General features: G+C 44.0%; 1 protein-coding gene across 1 annotated transcript in view; it reads left to right on the forward strand.

Annotated features, from left to right (window-relative positions):
• Positions 1-18,647, forward strand: part of KCNJ8 (potassium inwardly rectifying channel subfamily J member 8) — a 43,308-nt gene extending 24,661 nt beyond the window's left edge. Inside the window, exon 3 of the mRNA XM_069628443.1 lies at positions 10,260-18,647. Within this exon, the coding sequence (XP_069484544.1) occupies positions 10,260-11,157 (898 nt within the window). The 3' untranslated portion in view covers positions 11,158-18,647. The remainder of the gene's footprint in view (positions 1-10,259) is intronic.
• Positions 18,648-18,870: the final 223 nt, after the last annotated feature.

Consider the following 18,870-nt stretch of genomic DNA (forward strand, 5'->3'; position numbering starts at 1 on the left):
GCATTAAGGTAGATATTGGGATTCAGAGGTAGAGTACTTGAATAGCTGTCGGCAAGTCTTTAGGTGGAGGCCATGGGTGTAGTGTGCAAGGTGCTAAGTGCAGCTAAGTTGGTAGATGCAAGGTAGAGTGTCCAGGTAGATACCCACACTAAAAGTGGTGCTCGTAATAGGGAGAGCAAAGGCCTTTGGGCAGACAGACGTGGCACCATGTTACTAGAGTTGGAGAGGTAGTAGGGCAACAGGTCTGTGTAGGAGTCGCTAGCTAGAGTTGCAAGAGCTACTGGGCTAAGCAGTGTGAGCTCACAGGTTGAATTGCTTGTTAGTGGTGGGCACAATGAGGCAGTCAGGTTAAGACTGGGTATCAGTTATATCGTGCGACAGCCTGGACAGGAGGGGCACATCCACAGCAGGAGTACAGAGGCAGTACAGATACCAGGGCTTGCAACAGTTGTAGGCGTATCAGGCAGAGAGCAATGCAGCAAACAAAGGTACAATTCAGAATGAGGGCGCAACAAGTTGGGCAATGCAAAACACAGGGGCTTGCGACTATAATGGGCATATCAGGCAAAGAGCAAAGCAGCGTACACAGGCACAGATCAACTTGTGGTCGCAATAAGTTTGGATAGTGCAGAATATAAGGAGGCTGACTTAGACATGGTGCACATCAGACTTGTAGGCAGGCGCAGCAGGAGATGAGCATGAAAGCATTAGCAGTATGGGTAGTGTTGTGCTCGGCTGGGTGAGTATGGTAAAATCCTAGGCATTGTGTGCTACAGTAAGCATTAGTCAGTGCAACAGTGAGCCTGTTTTCAGGCTAGATTATAGGCAAAGTTACAGTACAATATCTCATGCAGTGGGGTAGGTGGCTAGCCAAGGTCTGGTATTGACTTTGTCAGGGCAATTTAAAGTGACAGTGCGGTGACCCCTAAGCAGGCATAGTGACAAGAGTTCTACAAAATCTCAGTGCAGGCAGATCGGTGGGGCAGTGCAAGCGAGCCTATCAAGTCAAACGAGGGCGAGAAGTCACAATCGGCCACACGGTGCAGTCTTATCAGCACTAGTTGTCTCGATGGAGTTCCTAGAGGGGCGGGGCCTGGAGGGGCAGCGTTTCTGGCCCAGGCTCAGATGGCTCACAAAGAGGCACAGAAACAGGCCTTAACCCAGGTAGGCCGGCTTCTGCCTCGCCAGCGGATGCTGGATACTGATAAACGAAGCGTCTCCTAGCAACGGAGCAAAGCTTTTGTTGTGGTGGCCATTTTGGGTAGGCCATCGTGCGCGCGGAGCTTCGCCAGCTGATCCAGAGATCGTTAGTGAGGATCACGCTTCATAGGCTGCCGCTGGTAGAGTGTGCTTCATAATGCACACGAGGAGATCAGATGGGCATCAGGTGGGGCTCCACATCAAGGAGGCCCACAGCCTCTTCTCATCCCTTTACTACTGCAGAGCAGTAGTCATTTTGCCACAAAAGCAAACAGAGCACAGACCTAAGGGAGATTGCCTATACCACTTTACATGGGCCGCCCTAATTGAAGATGCAGTCAAAGCATACTTTAGATCCAAGCGCCCCTCTCTGTTCAAACTAACCGCGATGTGTATTTAGCCATACAGGGTACTTAAGCCTTTATTTTGCCAAAGGAGCTTGCAAACAAAGCCACCAGCTCTTCCTTTTCTTCCAGGGGTCCATTCACAAAGGTAAAGCATGACATGTAATTTATATAAAAAAATAAGTAACGATCACCTAGTTTTGATTGCAAATAAGGCCTGGGCATGACATTCCCAGCAAACCATATGGAGCATATGCTGTGCATACACATGCCAGACATCATGAAATAATATAATAGGCTATTTATAACACGGTTAATTTCCAGAGGTTTCTAAGTGCGGACCCCAGGGATCGAACCTGTGTTGCTCTGCGTCGTCTTGCTTCCAAGGTTGCCGCTCAGCTATCCTACCGAGAGTCAAAGGAGTGTAGTGTAACTTGAAAGAGCTTACAAAGGTAGTTCACTGATAAATGATTGTTCGTTTTGTCATGTGTATGCACAAGTACCCTTATATAAAGGAAATTCAAGCTTGCCGACTTTGAATTTAATTTTCTTGTCCTGTCTACACATCGTTCAGGATATGTTTCCCCCTCTTAAAAAAAGTCACGCCATTATCACACCAATTGCTTCACCTCTTCCCTATACTTGTTGCATCACCTTACGCCCACGCCATTCATGCAATCGTGCATGCAAATGCGGGAAATGCACTGACAAGTGTTTGTGAATAGTACCCTTGTAAGTTAAGATTACGTGAGGGTTCAACATTAGCATTGACTCTCCCTCTTCCCTCTTTGACACGCCCCTCCGGGCACACACTTAACTGCCCAAGTAGGCGGAGCCTACAAGGATTCCTTACGGGAATTCAGGACCGACATAGACGCCCTAAGCACTTACTTGAAAGCAGATCTGAAAACAACTTACGTGTGCCTATTGCATGTTGTCACACAATCATACGCACTCGTGAATTACACGTATGCACAAGAAACTGTGAGTAATGCCTGCATGTGTAAATTACAAAATGTTCCATTTATAAGTCGCATTTACTCCTGAAAATAAAAAAAATACATTTGTGAATTGGCCCATCTCATTGAGCGCCCCCCACCCCTCGCCCGCCGTTCGATTTCTGCAATCGACCCGCCCTGCTTCAGATCCCAGACTGCCTTCTTCAAACTCACCTCGCGTCACTCAGTGATACATTGTTTGTGTAGCAATGCCAAGCTGGGAGGCGATTGCAATGTTTCTGCAGGCAGCTGAGATTGGCCCCGAGAAGGCAACATTACCAGAACTCCCAAACAAGCTCATTAGGAAGAGGCTATTTTTGGATTCTGATGTCTTTGGCTCACAATGAGTGGAAAGTGCAACATGTTTCCCCAAGAGCAGCAACTGAAGGAAAACTGCATTGCTCTCTTTATAACTGTTTCATGAACAGTAACCACTTCGGACTAAATGTTACTCCTTCATTTGGATTGTTAAGTACACGTTTGGTACAGGCTCGGAGTAGGCCCATAGCCGAACCAAAAGCACAAAATGCTAGAGTGGGACAGTTTTTTGGGTTATAGTGGGCCACTTCTTTACCAATTTGGGCAAGTTCGACGAGTTAATTTACTATGCAGCTAGTAGTTTTGTCCAGTGTTGCTCAATAAATATTCTTTAAAATGCACAATTTGCATCACACTTTATCCCAAAAATCCCCCTTGGTTACTATTCAAACAGTGTCACAAAGGAATGGATTGCTATTTGCAACTGTGGGCAACTTTTTCATTGACGCACAAGACAATTTTATTGCCTGGTCCGGCCCTGGTTTCATGAGATGTCAAGTGACTTTAAGGCCATGGACCCATCAAAGGAAGAAAGTGGGACCGATAGGGGCATAAAGGAATACGTGGTGTATTTTGAGGGATTGCAGTCACAAGGGACCGAATCTATGCACCCAGGTGTGTGCAAAAACTGTTTAACAGTATGCATGCACGCTAGTTGCTTTGTGAGCGTGCTCATCATGTATGTGAATAAGTATGTGGAAAAGGCCGGCCCGATTGCACATCTGCAAAACCGTGCTCCTTCGCTTGACCCTGAGCCACCTATGGCAGTGATGGGTTTGTGAAGTACCGCACAAGTGTGGGGAAGGGGCAGATACCGCCTTTCTGCACTCTCCAATGCATACAGGCAGCCATAATAGGTGCACAAATCCGGAATAAAGGCTTTCATTGCAAAAATAGCATCCACAATTCCCCCATCTATGCACTGCACCTGGACTCAGCCGGTTCAAGATAACCAGTGGAAGCAGGATTCCGCCCCCTGATTGCACAAGGGTTTTCCACATCCATTCAGAATCCGCATTTGTGTTACGCAATAATTACCCATACTACTGAGGATTTACATAAACGAATGCACAGGAAATCTATGCACAGCGCGTTGCACAGGTTTTTTCTGTGTCTGCCTCAATATGAACGAGAGCTGCAGTAGCTGGCTTCCATCAGAAGTGCACGCACAAGTAATATCTAGAACAAAAAAGCTGTCAAAATGTATCCTCGTAAGCAAGATGGCGGCATGACCGGCAACTGCAAATTCCGATTCTACCTTAGCTACCAACTAGCCGACTCTTCTGCAAGCGTATCCACTGGTCAACTAGTCTTCTTTTCGGAGACATTCTATTTTAACTTTCTGAAAGCTTGCACAAGATAGGATCTGAAAAAGGCAGCAATGATACATGCATTTGAACTCAAGGAGGATCAGAAATTGCATTAAATTATTAGACATTTGAAAAAGAGACTCTTCCACGGATGAGTGGGAAAAGACACGGATCAAGTAAGGCATGAGAGTTTCTGTATGTGGCAGTAGAATTCTTTCAGGGGATAAAAAAAAATAACTGCTACTATTGTGCGTTTTCATGGACCCTGCTTCTGGAAGTGAAGGTCAGCGGCACTTGAATGAGCGCAGAGACTGCCGCAGATGAAAGCATATGTTCCTGTGAATCCTTGGTGTGCTTTCATCTTTGTCAGTGCCTTCATAACAAATGCCCTGCTCAAACTCTGCAGGTGCAGTGCTTCTAGGCTGTAGGAATGTGTTTGCGCATCGCAGTAGTGCATGTCAATACGTGTTCCCGCAGAATGCATGTGGTTTCTGTACTTGCAAAAGTCTTGCAAGCACAAATGAAGAAAACAACCTGATCTATCAACTGGCCCCAAAGATATGTTCCCCTTCCTAACATTTATACAGCCATGTGGGCGGGGTAATGAATACTGTGCAAGGCCAGCAACGCACAATGAATTGCTTTCCCTTCAACCAGTAGACGCAAGTAGTGACACTAATCTGTAGAATAGGACCAAGGCAGAGCTCTTAGAACCAGTAAAATCCTATGGCGTGTAGAGTAACTTGCAGTGGAAGATCACCAAGCTTCCTCTACCACCTCCAGAATCTCAGCTTGGTCTGCCATCTTGGAATAATTGTACTTAATATATATGGACTGCCTAAGCGAGCATTGTAAGGCAATATTTGAGAACTTGATAACCTGAGACAAAGAAAGGTACTAACCAGTCAGTGTTAACTGGTTTGTGGCAGCTTAAGCCTGCAAGGCTGACAATCACATCAGAGCGTACATGCTGACTATATCTCTATGCAGGATACACAGTAGCAAAACTATGGAATGGTTCCTGCAAAGAATGACACAAAATGGCTGCCAGCTCCTGTCATGATGCATTGCCACAATTAAAGAAAGTTCACAGTGGATTGACAAACGTTGTCAGCCTTTAAGTTTCAAATAACTTATTAGTCACTCTTTTTGAGGATTCCAACAAGTGATTTGATCATTGGAAAATAGCAACACATTCCAAGCGTGTCGAAAGGCCTTCGCTGTTCAGGGAAAGTCAAGAAATAGAGCTTATGTAGTCCCCTAATACGTCTTCTCCATGCAGCGCAGAGGCTCCCCTTTAATGGAGTGTTACACTATTGTTCGATACACTGTTCAAATACTTCGGAAAGTATAATAATAAAAGTCTGTCAAGGACCCAACAAATCTTGTCAGAAGAGATCGATTGCTACCACTTCCTTGTTGAGTGCTCATCCCGAGTTATTCTAATCATTCCCCTAAAAATGAGTACCCTGTATTCCCACGTGTAACACTGCATCATGCAGCAAACCATCTTCAACGTCCACTGTGTGTGAATGCTTGCACACTGTGCATCAGTAGTGGAAGCCTCCATATAAAAAAAATGTGGTATCCGCCATTACAGCAGCTCCTTATGGCTTCTGCCTACTTCAAAGACAAGATTAGAAGGTGGCACATACTCTGAATATCTCTGTATCTCCACCTGCAAAGGCATTCAGATTCTCTTTCGCCAGAAATAGGTAGGCCCTGCATGGTATTGCGACAGTGGCTTCATGTCTCACAGTAGGGCTGTGGCTTCAAGCACCATCAAACCTCCTGAACCACTTGAGTTAATTGGCTAAATGGATGGCCTGGGGACCCTCCTCATGCAGATGTAACACATTTGGTACATTTTCTTGCTTCACTTTCATCTTCAGCATATCATACTATTAACACACATCCGTTGTCAGTTTCTACCGTTCGCCAGATAGTGGAGCGGTGACCCATTTGGGCGCATCCTTTGGTCTGATGCCTCCTTAAAGGGGTATACATTTTGTTTTCTCTCTCTTTAAGGCAGGGTCTGTTAATGATAGCTTGTCTTTGCAAGAACTTTCAGATACACTCTTGATGTGTTTTTCTGCCGTGTGTCAGATGTGCATGTTTTGGACCCCTCCAGCAGGTACTTGATGACTGTTAGAGTTAGGCTTCATGTTTCCTGTAGGACCAAATCCCATTCCTCTATCATTGCATGTACCAACATTCTAGATTATCCAGCACTGGGTACGGCGCATTCTCTAGATACTTATGAGGACTGAACAGCTGCTCTGTGGTGTTTCTGTGACCAATTGTTTATTTCCTTCTGGTGACCTCTTTGCCCGGTCTGTTTCCTCTCCCACTCCAGCTCAGAAGGGGTGGGCGGTCATGTTTTTGGCAGATGGAGATCTCTCATCCTTTGGGACTCACTCAGCTAGGGGTGCCATGACCTCGAAAGCCTTTTGGGGTCTTTGCTAGCCAAGAGGACATACTCAGGGCAACTGATTGGTCATGGGATGGAGTGTTTCATGCTATCTGTTGTAAGCCCATTCTGAATGCATCACTTGTTACTGTAGCGAGGCGTTTGACTTGCAGAATAGGAAACCTTTGTGACGTGCAATAGAATGTTGATTGTTCATAGTAATTTCTGAAGAAAAAAAAGGAATGTGTCTGATCGTGTGGAGGCGATATTATACCGGCCTGCTCACACTCTTCATGTGCATTCATGGCACCTTAAATGGATTGGCTTGGAGCTGATAGGTTCAGGCAGTATTTTGTATTTGATTTTATCTGGATTTTATATAGCACTTTAAGGAAACAAATATTAGCAGCACATAGATAATAGTATTAATGTCTTTGTAGTGGGGTGGTCCTAGAGGGTAACAGTCCTAAACGACTTCCAAAGCCATTTCTTCCCTTTGCGAAAATCTATAATATGGCTGTGAGCGAAAAAACCGTGGTAATTCCGATATCGCAAAAAAGAAAGTGGTGGTAACAGAATTACTGTCACTTGTTTACCATACCACCAAACTTGTAATGAAGCCCTTTGTCTATTGTCTGGAGAAGGTCATATAACCATAAACAAGTAAGGGTGGAGGAGTCGCCCTAATTATTCTTTTTTTTATTGACCACAATTTTTGCAAATCCCTAAACATTCATAGCCTTGACTTAGTAGGCATTGATGGCTGCAAAACCTTGCATATAAAATGCTACTAGATCCCAATACTACTGTAAATGGCTTTCTTCTTTACAGTCCGCCCCAGAGCATGCCTGACTTTCTTATCCAATTCAACGACTGGATCCCTTCTGCCCTTAAGCCCTCATCCAGAGTCATTGTACTGGGAGATTTCAACCTGAGGTTTGATGACCCAACATATCCCTTGGCCCAGGCTGTTCAGTCTTCACTCAAGGGCTTATCCTTCCCACAACAAATCCTGCATCCGACTCCCAATGCAAGTAGAATTCTGGACTGTGTGGCCTACTATGGTTTATCAGTGGACAACGTCAGAGTAGACCCCTGTCCCTGGTCTGACCATCGCCAAACAATCAGGTTTCAGAAGCTATCACAGCAGGAAATCTACCCTGATTGATTTGAAAATCAATCAGGGTAGATTTGAAAACCAATATTATGAAATCCATAGATAAGGGCCAATGCACTCTATTGATGCTCCTGGACCTTACAGCCGCTTTTGACTTGGTGAATCATGAAATGTTAGTCACCAGGCTTTAGGAATCTGCCTCCTTTTCTAAGGAAGCGGCTGGTTGGGTCTCCTCTTTTTTGTCGAACCAGTTAGCTAGGGTGTACAGTGAGAAGGCTACTGCAGAGGGTTTTGTGATCTCATGTGAGGTACTACAGGGGTCTTTTATATCACCTAGCATATTTAATCTGTTTACTACACCTCTGTTTGATAAGCTGGACTCAGACGGGATAGCATATGCAAACTATGTTGATGACACCATAGTGTCTCATCCCTCCGGTAATCACACAGCTGACTCCCGAACCATCAATACAGCCTATGCCCTCATCCACAGATGGATTCTGCATAATGGGTTGGGTTTGAACAAATCCAAAACTGAGATCATGGTTCTTGGCACCACTCAAAAGCTGCGTAGGCTAGACCCAGTATTCCAGTTCTTCTCAGTAGCAGACTGCTCCCTGAAGTCTCTACCCAATGTTAAGACCCTGGGAGTCATCTTGGATCAGAACTGAGTATGAAAGCTCATGTGAGTTATCTAGTTATCTAGTTTCCTGCTCCTACTACTTGAGGCGGTGCTGCTGTGACCCACACTATTATTGGCTTTCGCATTGACTACTCTTCCAGCCTTCTGCAGGGACTAGGGTAGGGTGAACTAAATCGCCTTCAGGTAGTGCAGAACAATGCAAATTTGCACCATTTGTCGTATGCACAAATTGGATCATACCTCTGTGGCCACAAAATCTTTGCATTGGCTGCCCATGGGAAAATGGATCACCTTTCGCACCCTCTGCATTGCGCACTCCTGTCTTCTGGGAAAAAGTCCTAGTTATCGCTCATTATTGCTAGGCTGTCTCCCTGCCAAGAGAGTCTTGAGATCGAATGACTCTAGTCTCCTGCTGATCCTTAAAGCAAAGCTCTCCCTAGTTCTGAAAGGGTGCTTCCTGATGGCAGCTCCAGGACTTTGGAACTCCCTACCGTTGAACGTAAGGACCTGCATGTCCTTGGGACTGTTAAAATACCCTCTAAAAACGTTTTTTTTGTAATGCTTCTCCATTGCCTTGAGCTAAATTCCTCTTGAAAAGCGTTCTTTTTCTATCATGTGTTTCTCTTGCCCGCGTTGCTATGCCCACGGGTCTTTGTTCCAGCGCATGATAAATAAAATATAAATAAAACTCCCAATTGCATGGGACTTTCAATAATTATATTAGCACATTCGGTTTTATGTTATTTGTCTTTTTGTCATGGTATTAAACCTAGAGTGACTTAAATATGCAGAAAGAACTGCCACATACGTTGTAAGGGCGTGATGCCAGAAATCCTCTTTCAGACCATAATGTGTCTGAAAATCAAGGGTGTATGTATGCACACTTTCCATCTCCTAGTCCCACTGCTAATGTATCAGCGTGCAGACTCATTACAACGGGCCAAATAATGCAGGGTCTCCCAATCATTGACAAGGTGTTCTTCAGCAATACTTTGCCGTAAAAAAAGCGAATGCCCAAATAAATAAATAAATACATGAATAAAATAGTGATCATGTAAATATCGGGACAATGTGCAATATCTCCTAAAAGACAGCCATATGCATAAACAAAATGCATCATATAGTCCAGTAGACTCCCACGGATGAAGACGCAGTCTCTTTGCAGTAGTTATTACATTTCCCCTTTAAATGTTCATCACTTCGAGCAAGACTTTATGTAAGTATTGCCTGCATAGAGCTTCTTTGTAAAAACGCTAAAGGCCTAATTATTTGAATACCAGTAGCATCATGTGGTATTTTAAATACCATTTGTTGTATAATATCACTAATTCTGAGTTAGAATTGCATTGGATATTTACTACATTGGGCACATGAAAGTACTGCATAGTAAACATACGTGACATTAGACCCATGCAGTCCTTTCTATGTACGCCATGCATTAATTATCCCATGACAGCACATCTCATAACAAGGTGTTATTTTAAAAACAAGTGGCATTTAAAATACCACACTTTTTTTTATATTCATCACCATATTCATAATGGGCCACTCAGTGTAACACACATTGTAAGAATTACATTAAAATACAATGTTTGCACTAGTAAACAATGTGATTGAGTTATAATGCTTGGATGACCATGTAAAGTGGACAAGCTGTGGTTTCACTAAGTGTCCTCAATGCCCCCCAGCCACAGAACTGCATAAAGTGACATGTGAAAGTTCCATGATCGAGCATGTCCAAAACTGTTCCTTTGAAGGAAATAGCAAAAACAAATGAGGATGCAACAGATTGTAAAAAAACAACATTTTGAGTTTCAGTAATTAATCATTGACTTGAACAATTGCTTTGTTTTTCAATTGCATATTGACCCCTGTTTAAAAACACATGTCTCACATGATCCCTGTTCCTTTTTCCGCAGGTCGTTCACATCTGCGTTCCTTTTCTCCATTGAGGTCCAAGTGACAATTGGCTTTGGGGGTAGAATGATGACAGAAGAGTGCCCCCTTGCAATCACTGTCCTGATTGTGCAGAACATTGTGGGCTTGATCATCAATGCGGTCATGCTCGGGTGCATCTTCATGAAAACCGCACAATCGCACCGGCGGGCAGAGACACTGATCTTCAGCCGCCATGCAGTGATAGCTGTGAGGAACCACAAGCTTTGTTTCATGTTCCGGGTTGGAGATTTGAGGAAAAGCATGATCATCAGCGCTTCGGTGCGTATTCAGGTGGTGCGGAAAACAACCACACCAGAAGGAGAGGTTATCCCCATTCATCAGGTTGACATTCCTGTGGACAATCCCATTGAAAGTAACAACATCTTTCTTGTGGCCCCATTAATTATTTGCCACGTCATAGACAAGCGTAGCCCTCTGTATGAAATTTCGGCCTCTGACCTCATCACACAGGACCTTGAACTCATAGTGATTCTTGAAGGTGTGGTAGAAACCACAGGCATTACGACTCAAGCAAGAACCTCCTATATAGCAGAGGAAATTCGCTGGGGCCACCGTTTTGTGCCCATTGCAACGGAAGAAGAAGGGGTGTATTCAGTTGACTATTCAAAATTTGGGAATACAGTCAAAGTGGCGGCTCCGCGCTGCAGTGCCCGCGAGCTGGATGAAAAGCCATCGATACTCATTCAAACTCTGCAGAAAAGTGAGCTATCTCACCAGAACTCTCTGAGGAAGCGCAACTCCATGAGGCGAAACAATTCCATGAGGAGAAACAACTCCATGAGGAGGAACAACTCCTCTCTCTTAGTGCCCAAGGTACAATTCATAACTCCAGAAGGAAGTCCGATCCTAGACACATAATAAAAAGCCAAGGCCTCAGGCCTAGTCAGAACCACAACTTGCACATTGAACTATTCATGGCACTGAAGAAAGCAACAGTACTGAAGCTTGTTATTGACAGCCTTTGCTTTAGAGGAGACTCTCACGAACATCAATAGGAACGCACTTGATCCAGTGACAATAATATTAATGACTTAAGGACAAGTACTCAATAATGAGATACAGACTCTTACTGTATACATTTTAAAGGTATTATCAAGGAAACCTGTTTAGATTATGTTTGATTACAATATTTATGTTGACCAGGTCCATTGTGTACAGTATCTACTTTCTAAAACTGCTGATTTGAGCCCATAGCTGCACAACAGCATCTGGACACTATATTGTTTTAGGACCTTACCGATGAATGCCTTCAAGTTAAGGCTACAGTCAATTCTATATTTTCTTTAAACACAGTGTTGCGAGCTAGGCTTAAAACAATGTTCTGTTCTTTTTTTATTTCATAGTTGAATGGCCAGTTCAGTTCTAGACCCTTGGGATGCCGAGCTGTTTTTCAATGGCAATACCAGACTGCTTTTCCTTTACAATGGTGGTACACAATGTTCTTTTACACAGGTATCAACTTTATTGAAAAGGTCTGAAGGGTTTGATTCATGGCAAACTAGAAATCCCAAGAATGTGCCCTCTTTGGGCACAATATAATGGGGAACCAAACGCATACAATACATCTATCTGCAATACCCTACCCACAGGGATGCCACAGTCTTATAAACTGTGCTTAAACAGATATAGGGTACATGCCCACTGCACCGGGAATGTAAGAAAGCAAACTGGCGAGCCCGCCCCTCCGTAAAATCTATTTACAAAGAAGTGGGTACAATCGTAAACTGAACAAGAAAAAGTAAGGATTTCAATTCTATCACAAAACTGCAAAAGGTTGTATAACATTTCTGTGGATGTCATGTGATAGATTAATAGTAGGTGAGGGCTGTGGATGCAGAGGGTGTAGATGTGTGTGATATGTCACGGCTTACTGAGAATTGAAAACCCAAGCAGGAACCCCATGAAAAAGCTAGTTATGAAAACTGCAAGTTGCATTTAGGTTTCAGGCACTCCCTGAAATGGGTAGGGTTTCAGGTGAATCGAACGCAAGTTAAGACCTTCGCACACAGCACTCAGACCAAGCAATGGGAAGACTCACACAACACAGATATGATTTTATTGTTGAAAGAAAGTCTGAGGTAACCTGTTTGCAAAGTGTTTCAAGCGCTTCCTATTTTGATTATCCCTGTAGTGTCAAGCAGGGGGAACAGGACTCACAAGCAATCGAGGGGTACTGCGGATTATCAAGAATATCAGGGTTGGTCCCTTGAATGCTCAGAGCTCTGTATGAATACGTGCGCACCTTGAATTTGGGTGAATTTCTGCAACATCACAATGTTCTTTTTATCTGTGCCTACACTGTCGGTGTCATTTGCATTGTCACACGTTTAGTTTTGTCCTTTTTTAATGAGAGAGTCTGAACTATTCTTTATTTTAAATAATACTTTTAAAAGTTACCTTTGTACTGATGCTAAGACCTACCTGCAGTACTGCACCTATGTAAAGGCATGGTATGACAATCAGATTGATACGAGAATAATTGATCAATTACAATGTTCAAGTACAGACTTATGTGGCGTGTACATGCTCAGTGGTGGCCCTACCCTCACCCTCCCACAGTAAGTGTTTTGATGAACAGCTTAGAGCACCAGCATGAGAGCCAGATATAGTACATACAGTGAGAGAGACAGCCACTGGAAATACCCCGAATGTTACCAAATCTAACACAATCTGAAAGATTGTGTAGCTATTTGCCATCTCTGTTGGGATTCCTGAAGTTGTTAGTTGGATAGGAAAGAAGTGAAAAATTCACTAATTTAGAGTCGTCCTTGTTGTGCTCCGATTGGGCCCATAATGTTTAGTGATCTACCAGTGGGAGAGGCAGCTTCTAGTGAAAGGTAGGGAGACTGGTAAGTGGCTGATGAGGGGGCCCTGGCATTGTGAATGACTGAAGGTCAGTTCTGGATAATCAATATGTTCAGTGAAGGGGCATACATAGCTGTTCAAATTAGCAGATGCGAGACAGTCAAATTAAACTAGAGAGGTTTGGTTGGCAGAGGAGGGGCTCTCCACAAGATAATGTTTATGAATGGGGTAAAAATCATACAATTCACCATTGGTTCTCTAGTGTAACACATGAAAGAAAACAATAGATGAAGATCATCAAAAGTAGAAATAATAGTTTTACAGCATTTTTATAATGCCTGTGCCCAAGACGTATATCAGCATTGCCACTGTAAATCCCTTTAGTGATACTGCCCCCAAAATATGTGCTGGCATATATGTCAGCAATGCATCTACAAATCACTTTCATAAACCAGTGTCCACAGTATTTGCAAGCATTGCCATGGTTAATCACTTTCATGAGGCTTCAGCCACAATATATGGCACCCTTGCCATTGAAAATCCCTTTCATTGAGCTTTCTATCCCAACATAGACTGGCAATGCTATTGTACATCACTTTCATGATCTTGCACCCACAATATATGCTAACTTTACACGTGCACATTTATTTCATTTTGTTGTGCTCACAATATATGTTAGCATTGCCAGGATAAATCACGTTCATGATGGTTCGCCAACAATATATACACGCATCCCTCATGTAGATCATTTCCATAACGTTGCATGAACAATATATGTCAGCATTGCTAGAGTGAATTAAGTTAATAAAGCTGCACCTCACCAGGCGTCAGGGACTTCCATAATTTTCAATTGGGTCATATTACTCTGACAAAGAAAGCATTAACACTTGTTTAAGTGCCCATTTAGATGTTGCACGCTCCGCTGACTGCCTTTCTTTATTCTGTTATGCAGAGGCCAATAGACCTGTTATGTGCTAACCAGCAGCTACTCAACCCTTCCCACCATTGCTTTATTTAGGGATGTTGTCACACAATTAAGCCATAAACTGAGGCCTATGGTATGCCTACACTCCCTAAGGAAGCATCAGTTAGCACAAACTAAAGGTTGTGTCTCTTTAAAAGTGTACTTGCTGGCCGAATACAGACCTCTTTAAACGGTGTTAACTTATCAGACATGTTTACCCCGCTTTCAGCACTTTTGTGCGGGCAGAAAATATGCTTGGAGATTAATGAAGTTCAAGGAGGGGCTCATGTCATATAACCTCAAGCACAAACATGGAAACTCACACATTGCAATTTGCATTAGGAAACACAATCTTTATTAAAACCTATGTACCACACAACTAGCTTCCCAAACCAAAGTCATTTACCTAAGTTGCACTGAATCCATTCTACCCATTCTGTATATTGTATTGCTTGTGTGGTTAGCTATGTGCTAGGGATACAGAATTGCCCCAACTGAAACTGCTTGTGCCCCAAAAAGTTTATTTACCATTTTCCCACTAACCTTATGCATTTGAAAACCTTAAACATAGCAATTCATTTTTGTTTACACACGAAGGCAGTATTTCTCTGCTGTAGGCATAGGAGGCCTCCAAATACCAAGATGTGCATTCTGTGTAATCTGATCTGACCCACATTATATCTCAGCGCCTTGCTCCTGTAAATCACTTTCATGAAGATGTGCTCACTGTGTATGCCAAGGATCTAACTGTAAATCTCTTTGAAATGTTGCACTCACAATGTAGGCCAGCATTGCCACTGTACGTTTAACTTTCATATTCCCCTGTTGCCACAAAACACATGTCCATATCCATGGCACATGCACGTGCGCACGCGCGCACACACACACACCCACACACACTGTGTCACAGTCACACCCACTCATTGCAAAATACAGATATATAAGGGCAAACAGCCAGTAACACAAGCTCGCTCACTCACTCACTCAAACTAATTTAAAGTAAATACACACACACACATGTAATACCATGCAAAACACACACGTACAATTTTACCGTCATCAAATAAATATCAGATCTGCTGCTTCAGTCAGCAACCACCCTCCTGTTGGGGCACAGAGCACCAGAACTCAGATTCCACCTCAGGGAGGCAAGGGGGAGGGGGAGCTGGCAAATGTACTGCAGTAGGGACTCCACAGCTGTCCCCCATCCTCACTTATGTGCAGGTTCTTTTTTTTAAATTGACGGTGATCGGTCCCGTGACAGCCCCTGCACTGTAGACACCACGGGTGATGTACTGGGTTGAAGGTGGGCTTTAAGGGGGCCAGTCGCCCTCCAACCCTTCTCATGGCTCAGTCACTGTGAGAACATTGTTGAGTTGATGACAATAACACCACAACGGGGTCATCAATACCTTCAGCTATCCCTCCGCAAATACCTCCCCTCTCGAGCTCTTCGCTCCTCTACCTCCAACTCCCTCAGGGTCATTAGTTTTTCAAAGAAACGAGCTGGGGGTAGACATCTGTCTTTGGCTGGGGCCTCCCTCTGGAACAGCCTCCCTGCCACTCTAAAACTTGAGGAGAACCATCTCCGGTTCCGGAAACACCTCAAGACCTTCCCCTTTTCTTCTGCCTTTTCTCCCCCTCACCCCTGCTGATCTGTTCTCTCTTGGCACCGTGCACCTGGCCACCCTCTGTCCTCCAAGCCCAGGTACCTGCTCACCCTGCCAGCCTCCCGCACTGCCTCAGGGCCACCCCTTGCACTGGTATCTGTATTTGTACCCATACAGGCTCCCCAATTTTCTTCCTGCACTTAGTAGACCTACCCTTTCTGCTGCCTTAAACCTAGAACTTGCAAATTGCTGGCTGCACTACCACTGCTTGTTGCCTTTATTATTTATTTATTGTTATTTAACCCCTGTTCCCCTCCCTTGCCTTGTCGCGCTCTGAAACACTTGTGTACAAGCGCAATAGAAATAAAATATCAATACCAATATCAATATCATTAAACATTTACTATATGTAATCTGTATGCAATGTTTAAACCGATGTGCAATTTAGTGGGAAGAATGTGCACACTTTTCAGAAGTAAAAAAAACAACAAAGTAAAACTGCATGCCCAAATTCTTTTCCATATGGGGTTTTGTCCCTGACAAAGACGTGTGTGTGTGTGTCAGCCATTTTGATGGATGGACAAGTGCATCCCCGAAGATATCAGTTATTAAAAAAGAGACGTACTCACGTCACAGCTCCTTCCCATATTTCTAATCTGCCATATCTCATATCTCATGCCAGGTGCAGGAGAAAGAGAGGTTCAGACAGTCATCCTTTCAGAAACGTTCCTGCATTGCAGAGTTTTGAGTGGAAAGTCTCATGCTGTGCATGAGCGTTTCTATGATTTGTCTGAAATGACTCTCTGCACCATGGATGTGGTTGGGCTTCCATTGCCCATCTAGGTCTCTGAAACAAGTCCATCATATATATATGCACGGGGCTGTATGCAAGGCATCGGCGCTAACAGCAAATCTATTCTGCATGCAATTTTCATCTGCAAGTTAAGGGTCCTCCATAAAGTGTGTTAGTCACAGGATGCAACTAGTGCTTCGCTCATTCCAGCGTGCAGCCACAATATTTGGTTAATTACCTGCAATGTAAATAACCAAAACACACCATGCAATCAAAAGGACTTCCATTTGAAGTGCCAGCCCAACCCATGCACTCGTCTGCCATGATATAATACGCCCCACTGAATGGTTTTCTGGGTGTAGTAGTAACAGCAGTTTTCCATTAAGACCTTCACTAGAGCCACTGCATTAATTTGACATAGTCAAACACATTTCAAGCAGTAACTAGCAGGGCCTTTCTTGACCCTGGAGTTGCTTGTGTCCTCATGCAGAAGGGAAGTGACCTAGCAGTTTGCGTTAGACTGCCCCTTCAGTTGGTGGACCAATCCTTATATGCATTTGGGCTTTCTCTTCTATAATGACATGGTAGGCTGAAAAACGATTGCACAGTGGCCTCGAGGAATTTGCAGTGGTTAAGATTAATTCATAACCTTTCAGCCATTAGTCTTCAGAGAGTGTGGTACATAGTGGAGCCAGAAGACCAGTGCAGGACCACACCAAGTGAAGACTCCCCAGTCCCAGAGAGAGGTGCTGGCCTTCTCTTCCCACACCCTAGTCAAGGTGATGCAAGAACTGTCTGGGGGTGCAGGGATGCAGCGGTGCACCATGCAGCCTTTGTCGCCTGCAGCTGCCTGCACTTACCTCCCACAAAAGCATTTCGCCTGGAGTTGTAAGACCCACCGCCTAAGGGTTGCTTAAGGATTTATAGTGACCCAGGCATATTGTCATTTTTTCCATAATGCTACCCTTAACTTGCGGTCTCATTTGATATCTATAGAGACAATATAGCATGCTCGGGTACCCCTCAGCTGTTGGTTCCTTAGGGGGCCAACTCAAATGTCCTCATAGTACCATAGTCATGCTCAAAAGCAGATACATGTCAAAGCATTCATTATTAATTAAGCAATAATCCCCGAGCTGGGGGTTGGGGGGATTACCGCTTCAGGTAATGCCCCAGGGGTCTGTCGCGAGGGCCTTAACGCAGGCAATGCTGCTTGGAATGTTTTATAAGACACTGTCCACTCGGTAGACATTTTAGCAATTAGGGGTAGCCAGAGGTCTGGATTCTTTTATGGTTCAGACACTCCATAAGAAACACATCTGTTGGAGTGCACAACAAGCAACAATAACAATGCCACCATAGAGTCAACGCCCTTGTGCTGACATGACTGCGTGGGTTATACACCTGATATTCACTGACAAGTGTTGCAATAACCATATTAGCAGACTGATCAGTTTGAATACTTCCTCCCTTCACTCCCCACCTTTCACCATTGCTTTTCCACATTCCCCAGCACCGCGAATACTCATTTCCAACCCCATGTGTGCCCTTGAGTTAAAGTTTCCTCATTTCGTTGTGACTGTATCTTTTTGAAAACCTACTACCAGGAAACGGGGTGTCTCTTTTCCCTCTAGAGCATGGTTCTGCAACCTGCCGCTCTCCAGATGCTTTGGACTACAGCTCCCATGATAACTCCCCGTTGACTATGCAGAGAATGGCCAATGGGAGCTGTAGACCAACACATCTGAAGAGCCAGAGGTTGTAGACCCCTAACCCGGAGCTTCATTTTACTTTTTTACTTTCACAGCACAGCCTGCTTACCTTTACCAGGCTCTGGTGGGGAGCTGGGAGTGAGCAGCTAAGAGTGAGCAGCTGGGAGAGGTTAACAGGAAAATCACATGATGCATAACTTAGAGGCAAGCAGAGTGAATGTGCAAGTCTGCATAACAGTTGATCTGTGAGACACCATAACACAGAGTACAAATCGTATGATCTGCACTGGCACCCCTTTTATTGTGAGACTTCCCTTTGTTGTGCAATGTGTATTTAAATAATGTGATTTTGTATTGACAGGGGATTGACCTGTTCCAAAGACGATATATCAGAGAAGGTATATGATTTTGGGCAATAATGATGTTTACAAGGTTTTCTAAAAAAATAAAGCCTAAAAGAAGTCTCTTGAGTTTCCTTTTTGAATAATTACTGATTTTTTCCTGATTGCATTCACAATGGGTACACAACACGAGAAGACCTTCAATAACCTGCATTGAATGGGCGATGACGTGTGAAGCGTTTTTTGGAGCAAGATTACAGCTTGCAGAAGTATTTGTGGAAGATTGTACTGTGTCTGTAGAAGGCAGACAAGAGTGCAGGCTTGTGAACCCAATGGCTTCCGGAGC

This window comes from Ambystoma mexicanum, chromosome 12 (assembly GCF_040938575.1).
Source record: "Ambystoma mexicanum isolate Mex_15411 chromosome 12, UKY_AmexF1_1, whole genome shotgun sequence".
In the NCBI taxonomy this organism is placed as follows: domain Eukaryota; kingdom Metazoa; phylum Chordata; class Amphibia; order Caudata; family Ambystomatidae; genus Ambystoma; species Ambystoma mexicanum.